This window comes from Macaca nemestrina, chromosome 9 (genome assembly GCF_043159975.1).
Source record: "Macaca nemestrina isolate mMacNem1 chromosome 9, mMacNem.hap1, whole genome shotgun sequence".
NCBI classification, from domain to species: Eukaryota; Metazoa; Chordata; class Mammalia; order Primates; family Cercopithecidae; genus Macaca; species Macaca nemestrina.
This window is the reverse complement of record NC_092133.1, coordinates 36337339-36356854: the sequence shown is the minus strand read 5'-3', so window position 1 is coordinate 36356854 and position 19516 is coordinate 36337339. Positions and strand designations below refer to the sequence as shown.

Here is a 19516-nt window from a genome sequence, read left to right as displayed (position 1 = left end):
ATTATCATTCAAAAAAAACTCTTCCTCAGTTCCAAAATACCTTTTCTTTTTCCTTCTTTTTTTTTTTTTTTTTTTTTGAGATGGAGTCTTGCTCTGTCACCCAGGCTGGAGTGCAGTGGCCGGATCTCAGCTCACTGCAAGCTCCACCTCCCAGGTTTACGCCATTCTCCTGCCTCAGCCTGCCGAGTAGCTGGGACTACAGGCGCCCGCCACCTCGCCCAGCTAGTTTTTTGTATTTTTTTAGTAGAGACGGGGTTTCACCATGTTAGCCAGGATGGTCTCGATCTCCTGACCTCGTGATCCTCCCGTCTCAGCCTCCCAAAGTGCTGCGATTACAGGCTTGAGCCACCGCGCCCGGCCCCAAAATACCCTTTCATTAATTCTCTAAGTGAGGAGGACACAGCCGGTGTCCTCATTTCACAGATGGGGAAACATGGTTCCAAGGGCTTCAGTGACACCCCCAAGGTCACATAGTGAGCAGAAGCCAGGAGATCCAACGCTTAGCCCAGGATGAGCCCCCTCCTCCCATAGCACTGCTCTTGTTTTTTAGTTTTCTTGTTTTGAGATGGAGTTTCGCTCTTGTTGCCCAGGCTGGAGTACAATGGCACGATCTCAGCTCACCACAACCTCTGCTTCCCGGGTTCAAGCGATTCTCCTGCCTCAGACTTCCCCAAGTAGCTGGGATTATAGGCATGTGCCACCAAGCCCGGCCAATGTTGTATTTTTAGTAGAGACAGGGTTTCTCCATGTTAGTCAGGCTGGTCTCGATCTCCCAACCTCAGGTGATCCGCCTGCCTTGCCCTCCCAAAGTGCTGGGATTATAGGTGTGAGCCACCATACCTGGTCTGCACTGCTCTGCAAGGCTCCTGTAGAGGGAACAGAGCTGCCACACCCAAAGTTCTGAGGCCATGGGGAGCAGTAAGGCCAGTTTTAGGTCAGCAAGTTGTAATCTGTTATGACACTGGGCAGGAGGAAAGGGAAATTGAGGCTTAGCCTCTTGCCTCAAAGAGGAAGCAGATGGTCTGGGTGTTTAACCTGGGGCTCAAGCTCAGGGCATTTTGACCAACCCGTTGTGGTTGCAGCTGCTCCGGATGGTTTTCCTAACTGCTGGAGCTGTGTTAAAGCCCGGGCTTTGGACTTAGGAAGACTGGGTTTGGAGCCACATCCCAGCTGTATGACCCAGGGCAGGTGGCTGAGCTCTGTGAGCCGGTCTCCTCATCTGAAAATGGGGTTGCTGTTATGAGACTAAAATGAGATAATGCATGTGAAATCCTTAGCCCAGTGCCTGGCACAGCACTGCTGCAGGGGTCTAGCATCCCTCAGCTCCTGGGGCATTACAATTCCATTTGATGCTGGGTGTGGTGGCTCCCACCTGTAATCCCAACACTTCGGGAGGCCAAAGTGGGAGGATCACTTGAGCCCAGAAGTTCAAGACCAGCCTGTGCATCACGGAGAAACCCCAACTCTACAAAAAATACAAAAATTAGCCAGGCATGGTGATGTGCGCCTATAGTCCCAGCTACTCGGGAGGCTGAGGTGCAGGAGGTCAAGGCTGCAGTGAGCCATGATTGCACCCCTGCACTCCAGCCTGGGTGACAGAGTGAGAACCTGTCTCAAAAAAAAAAAAAAAAAAAAAAAAATCCAAAAGCAAAAAAGAGCTTGCTTTCTAGAGTTACTCTTGGGGAAAGAGCCTGGTGTGCTGGAGAGGAAGCGTGTCTCCTCCTAGGCTGAGGAAGACTGGAATCTGGGCACGGCAGGGGACTCTGCTTAATGGGGAGGACTGCTCTCTCTCCACTTACCCCAAATTAAACTGTTCCCCATTTACCACTTCAAATTCTTCATTCTTCTCAGGGCCTCTATATCAGCAAGGAATTGTGTTCAGCTGCTATAAGAGACGCTACAGTGGCTTAAACAGGCAATGGTTAATTCTCTCATATTCAAGAAATGGAAATCAGGAGGCAATGGGCAGTCCAGGCTGCTACGGCAGCTCCACAGAATCTTCAGGATCCCAGGATCCCTCTCTTTTTCTGCTTCAACCTCCATAGTGTATCACTTCCATTTTCACTGTCACCTTGTGCTCCCTAGATAGGCTGCAGGAGCTCCAACTGTCATATTCACGATCCAGGTGGAGGCCTAGTATAGGAAGGAAGGGAGGAAGAGCCAAAAGGTGCACCTTCCAGTCAAGTCAGTTCCACTTATACCTGATTGACTAGAATTTAGTAATTTGGCCAAATTTAGCTGCAGAAGGGACTGGGAAATTTAGTCTTTTAGTTGGGTAAGTTGCAGCTCACCCCCTGTGCCTATTGAGAGAGGGAAGAATTGGCCCGGCACGGTGGCTCACGCCTGTAATCCCAGCACTTTGGGAGCCTGAGGTGGGCGGATCACGTGAGGTCAGGAGTTCGAGACCAGCCTGACCAATATGATGAAACCCCGTCTCTACTAAAAATACAAAAATTAGCTGGGTGTGGTGGCATGTGCCTGTAATCCCAGCTACTCGGGAGGCTGAGACAGGAGAATTGCTTGAACCCGGGAGGTGGAAGTTGCAGTGAGCTGAGATGGCGCCATTGCACTCCAGCCTGGGCAACAACAGTGAAACTCCATCTCAAAAAAAAAATAAAAAAATAAAGAAGGATAGAATTGATACTGGGGAGGCAACTAGCAGCCTCTGGATCTCAGCTGGGTGTTAGGAGGACTGGTTATGATCAATTTAACTGAATTACATACTCAAAAGTTATTTCTTGAGCACCTATTATGTGCAAGGTACTATGCTAAGCACACATATGAAAGTATTTAGGCCGGGCGCGGTGGCTCAAGCCTGTAATCCCAGCACTTTGGGAGGCCGAGACGGGTGGATCACGAGGTCAGGAGATCAAGACCATCCTGGCTAACACGGTGAAACCCCGTCTCTACTAAAAAATACAAAAAACTAGCTGGGCGAGGTGGCGGGCGCCTGTAGTCCCAGCTACTCGGGAGGCTGAGGCAGGAGAATGGCGTAAACCCGGGAGGCGGAGCTTGCAGTGAGCTGAGATCCGGCCACTGCACTCCAGCCTGGGCGGCAGAACCAGACTCTGTCTCAAAAAAAAAAAAAAAAAAAAAAAAAAAAAAAAAAAAGAAAGTATTTAAAGAAGCTTAAGGCCAGGCACAGTGGCTCACACCTGTAATCACAGCACTTTGGGAGGCCGAAGTCGATGGATCACATAAGGTCAGGAGTTCAAGACCAGCCTGACCAACATGGTGAAACCCCATCTCTACTAAAAATACCAAATAAGCTACGCACAGTGGCACATGCCTGTAGTCCCAGCTACTTGGGAGGCTGAGGCAGGAGAATCACTTGAACCCAGGAGGCTGAGGTTGTAGTGAGCTGAGATCACACCATTGCACTCCAGCCTGGGCAACAAGAGTGAAACTCCATCTAAAAAGACTCTTGGCCATGTGCGGTGACTCACGCCTGTAATCCCAGCACTTTGGGAGGCTGAGGCGGGTAGATTACCTGAGGTCAGGAGTTCGAGACCAGCCTGGCCAACATGGTGAAACTCTGTCTCTACTAAAAATACAAAAATTAGCTGGGCATGGTGGCGCACACCTGTAATCCCAGCTACACGGGAGGCTGAGGCAGGAGAATCACTTGAACCCGGGAGGCAGAGATCATAATGAGCCGAGATTGTGCCACTGAACTCCAGCCTGGGTGACAGAGCAAAACTCTGTCTCAAAAAAATAAATAAATAAATAATAAAAGAAATAAAAAGCCTCTTGCTTTGCCTTAAGAAACCTACAGGGGATAATTAGCTGGGCATGGTGGCACATGCCTGTAATCCCAGCTACTTGGGAGGCTGAGGCATGAGAATTGCTTGAACCTGGGAGGTGGAGGTTGCAGTGAGTCAAGATTGCACTGCACCACTGCACTCCAGTCTGGGCAACAGCAAGATACTGTGTCTCTGGGGGAAAAAAAAAAAAAAAAGAAAGAGAGAAACCTACAGGAGAGTGGTGAAAAGACAAGCACAAAACTCTTCGGTTTTCTTATTTATAAATTGAAGATGTTGGGCCGGGCACGGTGGCTCAAGCCTGTAATCCCAGCACTTTGGGAGGCCGAGACGGGTGGATCACGAGGTCAGGAGATCGAGACCATCCTGGCTAACACGGTGAAACCCCGTCTCTACTAAGAAATACAAAAAACTAGCCGGGCGAGGTGGCGGGCACCTGTAGTCCCAGCTACTCGGGAGGCTGAGGCCGGAGAATGGCGTCAACCTGGGAGGTGGAGCTTGCAGTGAGCTGAGATCTGGCCACTGCACTCCAGCCTGGGCTACAGAGCGAGACTCCGTCTCAAAAAAAAAAAAAAATTGAAGATGTTGTACCCAGAGCTCTCTAAAGCCCCTGGTAACTTTATTGTTCACTGATGCTCAATTAATAGAATTGCATTTTGCTTCTCTGCCTCCCCCATCTGACCATCTGACTGTGAAACCCCTGATTACAGGAACCATGTCTGGTCTACTCTGGTGCCAGCAGAGCCTACCACGGTGTGTGGCTCAATACATCTGCTTGCCAAGTGAACACATGATTTATGCAGAGCTCAGCAAGGGGCACAAGAGAGGTTCAGATAAAGCTCTTAGGGCGTCTAAGAGGGGCCGTCCGAGGTGTATCTTTTATGTCTGTCAACCAGGCTGGAATGCCGTAGTCATGCAGGCTGGAATGCCATCACAGTTCACTGGAGCCTTGACCTCCTAAGCTCAAGCGATCCTCCCACTTTAGCCTCCCAAGTAGCTGGAACTACAGGCGTATACCACCATGCCCAGCTAATTTTTTTTTTTTTTTTTAAGACGGAGTCTCGCTCTCTCACCCAGGCTGGAGTGCAGGGGCGCGATCTCGGCTCACTGCAAGCTCTGCCTCCTGAGTTCACGCCATTCTCCTGCCTCAGCCTCCCAAGTACCTGGGACTACAGGCGCCCGCCACCACGCCTGGCTAATTTTTTTTGTATTTTTAGTAGAGATGGGGTTTCTCTGTGTTAGCCAGGATGGTCTCCAGCTCCTGACTTCGTGATCCACCCACCTTCACTACCCAAAGTGCTGAGATTACAGGCGTGAGCCACTGTGCCAGGCCAAGCCCAGCTAATTTTTAAATTTTTTGTAGAGACAAAGTCTCCTTATGTTGCCCAGACTGGTTTCAATATTCTGGACTCAAGCAATCCTCCTGCCTCAGCCTCCCAAAGTGTTGGGATTACAGGCGTGAGCCACCTTGCCTGGACAATAATTTCTGAAGGCTGCTATCAGGGAAAATAACAGAAATATTGGTCCATCATTTATCCAACCACTATACCATCCTGCTAAGTAAACTAGGCATGTGGTAGAGAAGAGGAGAGGAAAATAGAATTTAATGGATGTCTCCTTTGTGTCAGAGGCTCTCTGTGGTAATAAGAACTATCATTTGTTAGCCTCTATCCACCTGGGCACTTTACATGTGTGATCCTACTGCGTCCTCGCAGCCACTCTGTAGGGTAGGTGCCATTATTATGCACATTTTATTTTGTTATCATTACTTTTTATTTATTTTTGAGATGGATCTCGCTCTGTTGTCCAGGCTGGAGTGTAGTGGCATCATCTCGGCTCACTGAAACCTCCACCTCCCTGGTTCAAGCAATTCCCCTGCCTCAGCCTCCTGAGTAGCTGGGATTACAGGCACACACCACCATGTCTGGCTAATTTTTTTTGTATTTTTAGTTGAGATGGGGTTTCACCATGTTGGTCAGACTGGTCTCAAACTCCTGACCTCAGGCAGTCTGCCTGCCTCAGCCCCACAAAGTGCTGGGATTATAGGGGTGAGCCACTACGCCTGGCCTATTTTTTTTTTCTTTCTTTCTTTTTTTTTTTTTTTTAATGAGAGACAGGGTCGACCAGGCGCAATGGCTCATGCCTGTAATCCCAGCACTTTGGGAGGCCGAGGCAGGTGGATCACAAGGTCAGGAGTTCAAAACCAGCCTGGCCAAGATGGTGAAACCCTGTCTCTGCTGAAAATACAAAAATTAGCTGGGTGCAGTGGCAGGCACCTGTAATCCCAGCTACTTGGGAGGCTGAGGCAGGAGAATTGCTTGAAACCGGGTGGCAGAGGTTGCAGTGAGCCAAGATTGTGCCACTGCAGTCCAGCCTGGGCGACAGAGTGAGACTCCATCTCCAAAAAAAAAAAAAAAAGGCAGGGTCTCACTGTTATCCAGCCTGGTCTCTAACTCCTGGCCTCAAGTGATCCTCCTGCCTTCGCCTCCCAAAGTGCTGGGATTACAGTCATGAGCCACTGCACCCGGCCTATTATCCACATTTAAAAATGGGGAAACCAAAGCCAGGGAAAGATTCCCAATAGCATTAAGTGGGGAGTTATAACTGTAATTTACTCCTCTCCCAATTCCTGTTCTTTATAACCATTTGGTTATCAAGCAATGAAAGAAGCCTAGTTCTCACATCTAGAGTTCACAGGCTGGTTGGGGTGCCAGTAAACAATCCCCATGGCAATCAGTGCCATCATCCAGGTATGGCCAGGAGCTATGGGAGCCCAGAGCCTAGCAGACTATAGTCATGTCTAAGAGGTGAGTCAGGGCCAATTTTTGGGTGAGGTGATGTTGGAGCTGAGTGCTGCAGCATGAACTAGAATTGACCAGGAAGCTGAGGGTGGCTGTTCAGGCCAGGCAAGGCAATAGCAGCTACAAAGGCACAGGGGCAAGTAAGAACATGACGTGTTTGCTCTAGATGCCGGCAAGACAAGAGTCACTGATGCGTTAGAGACTGCTGCACCAGTACAGGCAAGAAACCATAAGGGCTGAAACTAAGAATGTGGCCGTGGGGGCAAAGAGGGAAGGACAGACTGGAGAAGGTATCGAGGAGGGAGAATGGCACATGAAGGCTAGCGGTTATGAGGGGTGAGCAGGGTTGTCGTGTACAGTTGTGAAGTGTATGGACTGCTTAGTTTCCCACATGAGGGGTCTGAAATTCAGTCTTCATTGCTGCCTTGTACAAAAGAAGAGTTGGCCTTTTTTTTTTTTTTTTTTTTTTTTTTTTTTTGAGGCAGACTCTAGCTCTGTAGCCCAGGCTGGAGTGCAGTAGCACAGTTTCAACTCACTGCAGCCTCTGTCTCCCAGGCTCAAGCAATTCTCCTGCCTCAGCCTCCGGAGTAGCTGGGATTACAGGGGCCTGCCCTCATACCCAGCTAATTTTTGTATTTTGGTAGAGATGGGGTTTCACCATGTTGGCCAGGCTGGTCTTGAACTCCTGGCCTCAGGTAATCTGCCCGCCTCAGCCTCTTAAAGTGCTGGGATAACTCGGCATGAGCCACCATGCCTGGAGTTTGTTTGCCTTTTTCTCATTCACCAGTGACACCATAGAGGCATATGATGCGTACAGGTATATGAGGCTCATGACACCACAGAGGAAGTGAGAATAAATCACTCCCAGGAAGGCAAGATTCCAGAATATGAATGTGCCTAAGAAAAGACCACCTCTTAATATCTGAACCCAAAAGCTGCATTTACTACAGTATTTACTTAAGGGAGGTGGAGCTGGGCCTGTTAGGTGTAATCCCTATGAGTGGAGCAGGGCACTAATCTTATACATAAGGTGCCAGGAGGTTGAAGATCAATGGTGGGCACATATCAAGGGAGGTAGCACTTAGGGATTGGTTGGTCAACCAGTGTGGCTGTTACCAATTGGCTGGCTGTCAGATGTCTGGTCACTGAGGAAAATTGTTCAGCTGAAGGGAGATGAATTGTCTTTAAGTGGCTTAAAACTGGTTATGGTGGTGACTTGTTGCCATGGCAACGGAACAGTCTTTCCTGTGGGTATGAACTTTTTTTTTTCCCCTCAAGTGACTGGTAGCACAAAGCATTCACTCTCAGAGGTTGTTTTCCTTTATGAAGGACCATGTTGGCTCTGGGGAGGGAAGTTCACAGGCTGGCTAGGGTCAGAATACTTGCCTGGCCCAGGTATTCAAAGGCCCAGTTTGTCACCTCTCCAAGATCCTGTGGCTGAGGTGTTTCCAACACAGGGATCAGGGAAGTTAGTTGCATTGTAGGGAACATAGCTAATCAGAAATGGGACCTAGGGCTGGGTGCAGTGGCTCACACCTGTGATCCCAGCACTTTGGGAGGTGAAAGCAGGAGGATCCCCTGAACCTAGGAGCTTGAGACCAGTCTGGCCAACACAGTGAGACCCCATTTCTTAAAAAAAAAAAAAAAAAAAAGCCCGGGCACGGTGGCTCACGCCTGTAATCCAAGCACTTTGGGAGGCCAAGGCGGGCGGATCACCTGAGGTCAGGAGTTCGAGAGCAGCCTGAGCAACATGGTGAAAGCCCGTCTCTACTAAAAAATTTAAAAAATTAGCCGAGCATTATGGTGGGTGCCTGTAATCCCAGCTACCTGGGAGGCTGAGGCAGGAGAATCCCTTGAACCCAGGAGGCAGAGGTTGCAGTGAGCCGAGATCGTGCCACTGCACTCTAGCCTGGGTGTTACAGAGCAAGACTCCGTCTAAAAAAAAAAAATTAGCTGGGCGTGATGGCACATGTTTGTAGTCTCAGCTACTTGGGAGGCTGAGACGGGAGGATTGAGCTCAAGAGTTTGAGCTCAGGCTGCAGTGAGTCATGATCACGCCACTGCACGCGCACCCACAAGACACAGTGAGACCTTATCTCAAAAAAAAAAAAAAAATCAGAAATGAGACCTAGGAGCCCGGACTCCCAGTCACTTCTTCCGTAAAGGAGACTATGAAGTACTGGTGGGCAGTGTGGTGCAGCTGGCCAGACCTCACAGCCAGCTTTGGCCCCTGCCTTCTCCACAGAGCCCTCTCCTCAGTCCCTCCTTTATGTCTCTCCTTGGGCTTTGTAGGAACCACATGTGTTTGCCCAACCATAATCCTGAGAACTATCCCTGGAGCTGCCATGGGAGGTTCTGAGCTCTGTCAGGACTAGGCTAAAAGCAGACGGGTGCTTTTCTGCAGCTCAGCGGCCACTTAGATTCATCAGAGCTACCCGCACACTTCACTCCCATTGAGCAACGGCTTCTGGTAGGTAGGCTCGGGTGGGTTTGTTTTTTAAAATAATTGTTTAAAACTTTTGGTCAGGCGCTCAAGCCTGTAATCCCAGCACTTTGAGAGGCTGAGGTGGGTGGATCACCTAAGGTCAGGAGTTCAAGACCAGCCTGGCCAACATGGTGAAACCCCGTCTCTACTAAAAATACAAAAATGAGCTAGGCATGGTGGCACAAACTTGTAATCCCAGCTACTCAGGGGCTGAGGCAGAAGAATCACTTGAACCCAGGAGGTGGAGGTTGCAGTGAGCTGAGATCGTGCCACTGCACTCCAGCCTGGGTGACAGAGTAAGACTCTGTCTCAAAAAAAAAAAGAAAAGAAAAGAAAAGAAAATTAAAGTGTACAATTCAGTGGTTTTTGGTATCTTCACAGATGTGTGCAACATCACCACAGTCAACTTAAAACATTTTTGGCACCTCAAAAATAAACCCCACCCTCTGTATTTATCACCCCCAACCCTCCCAGCCCCTGGCAATCACTACTCTACTTTCTGTCTCTATAGATTTACCTATTCTGGACATTTCATATAAGTAAAATCATACACTATGCAGTCTTTTGTAACTAGCTTCTTTGGCTCAGCATAATGTTTTCTTTTCTTTTCTTTCTTTCTTTTTTTTTTTTTTTGATAGAGTCTCACACTCTCGCCTAGGCTGGAGTGCAGTGGTGCAATCTCGGCTCACTGCAAGCTCCGCCTCCGAGGTTCATGCCATTTTTCTGGCTTAGCCTCCCCAGTAGCTGGGACTACAGGTGCCTGCCACCGTGCCCGGCTAATTTTTGTATTTTTAGTAGAGACTAGGTTTCACCGTGTTAGCCAGGATGGTCTCGATTTCCTGACCTTGTGATCTGCCCGCCTCAGCCTCCCAAAGTGCTGGGATTACAGGCATGAGCCACCGTGCCCAGCCATCTCAGCATAATGTTTTCAAGGTTCATCCATGTGTGGCATAGATCAGCACTTCATTCCTTTTTATAGCCAAATAACATTCCATTCTATGGATGTACCATATTTTGTTTTGTTTTGTTTTGTTTGAGACACAGTGTCAATCTGTCGCCCAGGCTGGAGTGCAGTAGAATGATCTCGGCTCACTACAACCTCCGTGTCCCAAGTTCAAGCGATTCTCCTGCCTCAGCCTCACGAGTAGCTGGGATTACAGGTGTGTGCCAACATACCTGGCTAATTTTTAGTAGAGGCAGTGCTTCACCACATTGGCCAGGCTGGTCTCGAACTCCTGGCCTCATGTGATCTGCCTGCCTCAGCCCCCCAGAGTGCTGGGATTACAGGTGTGAACCACCACACCCAGCCACCATGTTTTGCTTATTCATTCATCAGCTGATGGACTTTTGGGTTGTTTCCACCTTTCGGCTATTGTGAAAAATGCTGCTATGAACATTTGTGTAGGAATTTTTGTGTGGATATGTTTTCATTTCTCTTGAGTATATACCTAGCAGGGGAATTTCTGGGTCATATGGCAACTCTACGTTTAACCACTGAGACACTCAGGTGGGTTCTTTCTTCTTTTTTAATTTTTTTGAGATGGAGTCTCGCTCCATCACCCAGGCTGGAGGACAGTGGTGTGATCTGGGCTTACTGCAACCTCCGCCACCTGGGCTCAAGCGAGTCTCCAGTCTCAGCCTCTCAAGTAGCTGGGATTACAGGTGTGTGCCACCACACCTGGCTAATTTTTTTTTTTTTGTTCTTGTTTGTTTTTGTTTTTGTTTTGAGATGAAGTCTTACTCTGTCGCCCAGGCTGGAGTGCAGAGGTGCCATCTTAGCTCACGGCAACGTCTGTCCCCCGGGTTCAAGCGATTCTCCTGCCTCAGCCTCCCGGGTAGCTGGGATTACAGGCACCTACCATCACACCCGACTAATTATTTTGTGTATTTTTAGTAGAGATGGGGTTTCGCCATGGTGGGCAGGCTGGTCTCGAACTCTTGACCTCAGGTGATCTGCCTGCCTCGGCCTCCCAAAGCATTGGATTACAGGTGTGAGCCACCATGCCTGGCCTAATTTTTGTATTTTTAGTAGAGATGCGGTTTCACCATGTTGGCCAGGCTGACCTCAAACTCCTGACCTCAAGTCATCCACCCACCTTGGCCTCCCAAAGTGTTGGGATTACAGGCGTGAGCCACCACCGCTCACAGCCCCATCTGGGTTTCTGATGGTTGTTGTTTCTTCTCCATATTTCTTAGGCTGGTCAACATTGAGCCTGCTCCCGATGACAGCTCTGGGAGACTGGACATTTTCCTCCACTGCAGTCAGAAATGTAACAGTCAGCTCCTGCATGTAAACCCAGCACTTTGGGAGGTCGAGGCGGGAGGATCACCTGAGCCGGGAAGTTCGAGGCTGCAATGAGCTATAATCATGCCACTGCACTCCAGCCTGGGCGACAGAGAAAGACTCTGTCTCAAAAAAAGAAAAAAAGGAATATAACAACCACAAGTTCCCCTGTTCCACCTCTGACAAAATCCTTAATATTGGATACTTGGCCACCTTGCCATCAGCTGGCAGGTACCTTTAATAGCTTTCCTTAGTCAATTGGTAAGTAGCCACTGAATGCTGACCTGAAAGCACCTGATCGATTTATAGACTATACTATGGCAGCCATGAGAACACACCCTTCAAATCTCATAGAGCAGCAGCTGATTTTTTTTTTTTTTTTGAGATAGAGTCTTGCTCTGTCGCCCAGGCTGGAGTACAGTGGCATAATCTTGGCTCACTGCAGCCTCCAACTCCTGGGTTCAGGCAGTCCTCCCATCTCAGCCTTCCGAATAGCTGGAACTACAGGCATGCACTACTATATGGACTAATTTTATTTTATTTTTAAAATTTTTTAATTAATTAATTAATTAATTTATTTATTTATTTTGAAACAGTCTTGGTCTGTCGCCCAGGCTGGAGTGGAGTGGCGCAATTTGGGCTCACTGCAACCTCTGCCTCCCGGGTTCAAGCGATTCTCCTGCCTCAGCCTCCCGAGTAACTGGGATAATAGGCACCTGCACCACGCCGGCTACTTTTTGTATTTTTAGTAGACATGAGGTTTCACCATGTTGGCCAGTCTGGTCTTGAACTCCTGACCTCATGATCCACCCGCCTCAGCCTCCCAAAGTGCTGGGATTATAGGCGTGAGCCACCACACCCGGCCTATCTTTTTATTTTTATTTTTTTTAAGAAACGGGGTTTCACTGTGTTGCCCAGACTGGTCTTGAATTCCTGGACTCAGGTGATCCACCTGCCTCGGCCTCCCAAAGTGCTGGAATTACAGGCATAAGCTACCGTGCCCAGAGCAGAGAGCTGATTGGCTGAGGGCCCCTCCCAGCATTCAGAGGCTGTGCTGCCCATGGGCTGCATCCAATCATGATTTAGCATCCCTGTATCGAGAATGTGAAGGCAGGCTGGTCTTGGGAGCCCGAGGACCCCTCTAAAGAGTAACTTTGGGCCGGGCGTGGTGGCTCACGCCTGTAATCCCAGCACTTTGGGAGGCCAAGACGGGTGGATCACGAGGTCAGGAGATCGAGACCATCCTGGCTAACACGGTGAAACCCCATCTCTACTAAAAAATACAAAAAACTAGCCGGGCGCGGTGGCGGGCGCCTGTAGTCCCAGCTACTCCGGAGGCTGAGGCAGGAGAATGGCGTGAACCCGGGAGGCGGAGCTTGCAGTGAGCCAAGATCCGGCCACTGCACTCCAGCCTGGGCGACAGAGCGAGACTCCGTCTCAAAAAAAAAAAAAAAAAAAAAAGAGTAACTTTGGCTGGAATAGCCCCCCACAGGCTTGCCAAATTTTCCCCAGAAGTGCATTTGCAATCTAAGACGACACTGTCACCCATCAAACATTCCTTCCTCCTTCCCTTACTCAGCATCACACCTGCACTCCCAGCCCCATTTCCTGTCACAGACACATCTAATATATTTCCTGCAAATCCTGTCTTGGCAACTGCTTCTCAGAGATCCTGGACTAACACACTGCTAACCTCCCAACAATTCACTAAACTTGATGCAAATCAATCCCAAATAACTAAGTTTCTGCCAGTTTTGTTTTTTTTGTTTTTTTTGTTTTTTTACATTTTTTTAGAGACAAGGTCTCACTTTATTGCCAGGCTGGGGTAGAGTGGCTATTCACATGTGTAATCATAGCGTATAGAAGCCTCGAACTCCTGACCTCAAGCCATCCTCCTGCTTTAGCCTCCCGAGGAGCTGGGACTACAGGCACGTGCCTCCTGTGCCCAGAACGTCAGCTTGTTTTGAATATACAATTTTGAGGTCAGGCTCAGTGGCTCACACAGGTAATTCCAGTGCTTTGGAAGGCCAAGGCAGGAGGATCGTTTGAAGCCAGGAGTTTAAAATGGGCTTGTGCAACATAGGGCGACCTCATCTCAAAAACAAAAAAAGTGATCCAAGATTAATATAGACTGAGAAATCAGTTTCATGTGAATGAAAGCAGAAGGGTCAAAATTTGCTTATTGCCCTGCTTTGAGCATTTTACCATTACAGTTTTCACACAGGGTCTAGTGGCAGAGGGCTTGGTGCACACCAGGTGGTTTTGAGAGTGCCATAAATTTAAAAAAGAAAGAAGGCTTGGACTAAAGCCCGGCCTTATACTAAGTCTGACAATGCGGGGGGGGATCAGGGAAGCCCAGGTGCTATCAGGGGAGCCCTTGAGGAAGCCGCAGCCTGCTGGAAGCCCTCCTCTCTTTCCCGGCAGCACCAGCTCCAGCTCCAGCTCTGTTTACCTGCAGATGGCGACTGCATTTCGGGCGGGGGCAGTCCAAGTCCCTGAAGCACTGCTTTCTCTCCTAGAACCTGAGTCTTGAGGCATCATCTGGGCTCACGCCCTCTATGAGGCATAAATCTTCTCCTCCTCAGACACCAGCTGAGCCGGGAGATCTGAACAGGCGATGAGTTTGCAAGATGGTTCAACAACTACGGACATGTGGTGTCCTCACAGGAGTCCTGTGGGCTGAACGGCAGCCGCCCCTCCTTCCACCCAGCACAATACTTGGTTTGTCCCGCTCACTCTAAATCTAGGCCTTCAATGAATGTTCAGTCCTTGATGAGGGAGTTCTGTGGAAAAAAATAAATGGGAAAGGAAGGTTGGAGAGGCCTTTATTAGCTTAAGGGGCAGTGGAAGGTAAAAGGGCTGTGACTCCTGGTTAGCTTTTTTTAAAATTGTTTTTTGTTTTGTTTTGATTTTTTTTTCTGGTAGCTTCTTTATCTCAGTGTTTTTTCTTTTCCTTTTCTTTTCTTTTTTTTTTTTTGAGACAGGGTCTCACTCTGTCACCCAAACTGGAGTATAGCGGTGCAATCATAACTTACTGAAGCCTTGACTTCTGGGGCTCAAGCAATCCTCCCACCTCCCTAGTGGCTGGAACTACAGGTGTGCACCACCAAGCCCGGCTAATTTTTGTATTTTGTTGTGGAGGCAGGTTTTCGCCATGTTGCCCAGGCTGGTCTCAAACTCCTGGGCTCAACTGATCCCCTTGCCTGGGCTTCCCAAAGTGCTGGGATTACAGGCATGAGCCACCATACCTAACTCTTATCTGAGTTTTGGTAACAGTTTGACAAGCGAGCTTGTTGTTGGAAAATTGTAAGAGTCCTGGGAATTTCCCTGGGGCCTGAGGAATGAAACACTGCTCTACAATGGGAGGCTTTCTGTCCTCGAGTTCAGGGTTTAGGGGCTGGCTGGAGGCCTCGGGTAGAGATGAAGGCCCAGTTAGGATTTCCTTCACTGGAGTCCATCATTGATGTGTGCCTTGACTGGGGGTTGCCTGCTAAGAGGGCACGGAGCACAGAACCTCCACTGACACCCCTGCAGTTCTAGCAGGAAGCAGGACTTGGTGGCCCCACTTACTCCCTACAGGATAGGAAAAGAGGGCAGTGCCCTGGTGAGGAGCTGTACAGGGGGTCCCTCAGGATGCTTGCTGAGAGGGGTGGGGAGGGCACAGGACGTGCTGGGACCCCGCTGGGAGCTAAGCCCCTCCCAGCTGATTTATTTTTAGGACCGGTAATGCTTGCCTGCGTGTGCCTCGAGCTTCAGAAGGCCCAGGAATCAACCCCGACAAATGCCTTTTTGTGCTGTGTTCAGTAGAGATAAGATTAAAAAATAAATTATAGAGGGCAAAAAACAGTGGTTTACTCTCTTTACTGGCATTCAAGAAACTTCTTCGGTTTGATAGGCTTTAAGCTTCTTCCCAGATTTAAAATGCTGTGATTGGCACTAAATGGACCCTATCTCTGCCCAGGAATTCTGGCTTCTGGCTGCAAAGCCTTTGGGGTCCTTGCAATGGGGCAGGCATAACCTCCCATAGTCCCTCCCTCAATCTTCCTTTCCTGCCTCGCTCTTTTTTTTTTTATTTTTGAGACAAGGTCTCACTCTGTCACCCAGGCTGAAGAGCAGTGGTACAATCATGGCTCACTGCAGCCTCAACCTCCTAGGCTCAAGCGATCCTCCCACCTCAGCCTCCCAAGTAGCTGGGACTACAGGCACACACCACCACGTCCAGCTAATTTTTGTATTTTTTGTAGTGATGGGGATTTGCCACGTTGTCCAGGCTGGCCTTGAACTTCTGGGCTCAAGCCATGCTCTCACTTCAGCCTCTCAAAGTGCTAAGATTATAGGCTTGAGCCACCATGCCCTCCCTGCCTCTCTCTTCTGATAAAGGAAGCCCTGACTTTGGAGTCCTTCCCTGTGGATCACGTCTGATAAATCTAGTCTCTTGTTCATCTGCTCTTTTATTTATTTATTAAAAAAAATTTTTTTAAAGACTAGTAAAGTGCAGTAGTGAGAAGTGGGGAAAGGGTAGAACAAGGAGTTTGACCTGTAACTGACTGTGAACAATCAATTGAGGTAACTCCTGACCTTCGGACCAGCCTCATCAGCCCTTCTGAATGGCTCCTCTCAGTTTCTTCATCTGGAAAATGTGAATCGTGCATGACAGGAGGTGGGTGGGGATTTGTGGTAGAGAATTCTCAAGGTCTCTCCCGGCTCTGACACTTGGGGACCCAGGGAGTCTACCAAGGGCAAAGGCATCACCCTAAGTGCAAGTTTGTGTGTGGGGGTGTATGAAATAGTTAAGATGAAGTGCCCATCCTCAAGGAGTTTGCAGTTGAGTAGCTCAGAGGCATGCATAATAAATCTCAGGTAGGCCCAGTACGGTGGCTCATGTCTGAAATCCCAGCATTTTGGGAGTCCGAGGTGGGTGGGTCATGAGGTCAAGAGGTCGAGACCAGCCTGACCAACATGGTGAAACCCCATGGCTACTAAAAATACAAAAATGAGCTGGGCGTGGTAGCCGGTGCCTGTAATCCCAGCTACTCAGGAGGCTGAGGCAGGAGAATGGTTTGAACCCAGGAAGCAGAGGTTGCAGTGAGTCGAGATCACGCCACTGCACTCCAGCTTGGGCGACATGGCGAGACTCCATTTCAAAAAAAAAAAAAAGTAAATAAATAAAATAAAAATCAATCAATCAATAAATCTCAGGTAGATATCCAGGAAGTGAGGCATATCAGAGTTCATCAGAATTCCAAGGAGATACAAGATTCCTTCTGGAGGCAGAGGGGGTTGGTGAAGGGGATAAAGTAGGGTTCCTGAGTTCCTTTCCGAGGCCAGTGGCGCAGATGGTTTTGGCTTCCCAAACAAAGAATCCCAGTTATTGCCCAACTTTGATCCCGGCAGGCAAGTCTTCCCCTACCAGGCAGCCACACTCACACCTTCTGAATTGGTGGCTCATTAAATCTTTTTTGCCTTCTTAATCACACTGCTAATAATACTTATTTTTGTTTTTTTTTTTTAGACTGAGTCTCACTGTTGTCGGGTCAGGCTGGAGGGCAATGGTGCGATCTCAGCTCACTGCAACCTCCGCCTCCCGGGTTCCAGCGATTCTCCTGCCTCAGCCTCCCGAGTAGCTGGGATTACAGGCACCCGCCACCACACCTGGCTAATTTTTGTATTTTTAGTAGAGATGGGGTTTCACCATGTTGGCCAGGCTGGTCTCAAACTCCTGACCTCAGGTGATCCACCCATCTTGGCCTCCCAAAGTGCTGGGATTACAGGTGTGAGCCACCGTGCCCAGCTAATAATATTTATTAATATAATATTACCGGCCGATAATATCACTGGCCAGGTGTAGTGGCTCACGCCTGTAATGCCAGTACTTTGGAAGGCCAAGGCGGGAGGATCACCTGAGCTCAGGAGTTCGACACCAGCCTGGCCAACATGGTGAAACCCCATTTCTACCAAAAATAGAAAAATTAGCCAGGCGTGGTGATGGGCACCTATAATCCCAGCTCCTTGGGAGGCTGCGGTAGGAGAATTGCTTGAACCTGGGAGGTGGAGGTTTCAGTGAGCCGAGATCGCGCCATTGCCCTCCAGCCTGGGTGACAGAACAAGACTCCATCTAAAAAATATATATACATATATAGGGAGGCCGAGACGGGTGGATCACGAGGTCAGGAGATCGAGACCATCCTGGCTAACCCGGTGAAACCCCATCTCTACTAAAAAATACAAAAAACTGGCCGGGCGCGGTGGCTCAAGCCTGTAATCCCAGCACTTTGGGAGGCCGAGGCGGGCGGATCACAAGGTCAGGAGATCGAGACCACAGTGAAACCCCGTCTCTACTAAAAATACAAAAAAAAAAATTAGCCGGGCGCGGTGGCGGGCGCCTGTAGTCCCAGCTACTCAGGAGGCTGAGGCAGGAGAATGGCGGGAACCCGGGAGGCGGAGCTTGCAGTGAGCCGAGATCGCGCCACTGCACTCCAGCCTGGGCAACAGCGTGAGACTCCGTCTCAAAAAAAAAAAAAAAAAAAAAAAATACAAAAAACTAGCCAGGCGAGGTGGCGGGCGCCTGTAGTCCCAGCTACTCGGGAGGTTGAGGCAGGAGAATGGCGTAAACCCGGGAGGTGGAGCTTGCAGTGAGCTGAGATCCGGCCACTGCACCCCAGCCTGGGTGACAGAGCAAGACTCCATCTCAAAAAAAAAAAATATATATATATATATATATGTGTATATATATACACATTTATTATTAATATATTTAAAATTCGTGACTAGTTGTTTCCATTCATGATCTCATCTATTTCTCACAACAGGGCTTTGCTTAGGTGGGTATGAATATGATTACAGACAGGAAAACGGAATGAGAAGTTGAGTGACTCGTGGCAGGCCCCAGAGCTAACCAGAAACAGGAATATTTGAACTTGAGTTTCTGAGAACATCTTCTTCCTACTCACATTTCTTACTCATTGCAGAAATGAGAGAACCCAGTGAGGAGACGAGGTGACAAGGGCACAGAATCTTGAATGTCTTGAGAGCAGGTGGAGGAGAAGAAAACATGGTAGGAGTCAGGCTAGGAGCATGGATTTGGGCCAAGGCAGGACAAAAAGCCAAGGTTAAGGCTGGAACAGCTCTCCCTGGGAGTGCCTGAACAACAGATTAGGATGACTGAGCAGCAGGAAAGATCAGAGGGAGAACTGCCTATGAGACAGGCTCCTCAGCGAAACTCCCATAGGGGTGACACCCCTGGGGCTTGAACCATAAGCCCTTTGAGGGCATTCTAGCTTGGCAGCTCTGGGGTCCTGTGAGTTCTGGTGCAGCTTCTAGGGCTGCACCTCATCCCAGTCACCTGTCCAGTTACTGAATTCCATCTTCTTCCAGCTACAGAGGAGAGAAGCAGTGGAGTGCTGTGGTGAGAATGCAGACTAGGCCATTGGGTGACCTGGGTTTGAGTCCCGGTTTCTCCTCCACTTCCTAGCTGTGACTTTGCACGACGATTTCCCTGGTCCCTGGTTCCCTCATCTGTGGAACGGAGCTATAGTAGTTCTTACATAAGTCTAGGTATGGTGGCTCACACCTGTAATCCCAGCACTTTGGGAGGCCGAGGCAGGCGGATCACCTGAGGTTGGGAGTTTGAGACCAGCCTGACCGACATGGTGAAACCCCGTGTCTACTAAAAATACAAAATTACCCAGGCGTGGTGGCACATGCCTGTAATCCCAGCTCCTCGGGAGGCTGAGGCAGAAGGATTGCTTGAACCCAGGGGGCTGAGGTTGTGGTGAGCCAAGATTGAGTCACTGCTCTCCAGCCTGGGCAACCAGAGCAAAATGCGTCTCAAAAAAAAAAAAAAAAAAAAAAAAAAAGTTCTTGCTGGGGTTGAAATTATACATTAAAAGGCTAGTTGCACTAAACCGTCACAAACAGGAGCCATTATGATAATGTAGCTACAAACCACTTGTGTTTTGGTTCATGTTGTTCCCAAAGTGCCTTTTCTCTGCCTCTCAAATCCTTCCCACACTTCAAAGTCAACAAATGCCAAAAATACAACAAAAATGTGGAGGCCACAGATAATAGTGGAGTAAGAGCATGGTCTTGGGAGCCAGCAGCCTGGGCTTGAATCCTAATCTCTGTCAACTTGGGCAAATTTCCTCATCTGCAAGTGGGGAAAAGATAGAACCTGCCTTAGAGGGTC

The 19516-nt window shown here is 49.0% G+C and overlaps 1 protein-coding gene across 1 annotated transcript in view; it reads right to left on the bottom strand.

Annotated features, from left to right (window-relative positions):
• The window catches only part of LOC105478499 (ribosomal RNA processing 12 homolog), a 64794-nt gene extending 50680 nt beyond the window's left edge, over positions 1–14114 (bottom strand). The window contains exon 1 of the mRNA XM_071069344.1: positions 13784–14114. Within this exon, the coding sequence (XP_070925445.1) occupies positions 13784–13802 (19 nt within the window). The 5' untranslated portion in view covers positions 13803–14114. The remainder of the gene's footprint in view (positions 1–13783) is intronic.
• Between the last annotated feature and the right edge of the window lie 5402 nt (positions 14115–19516).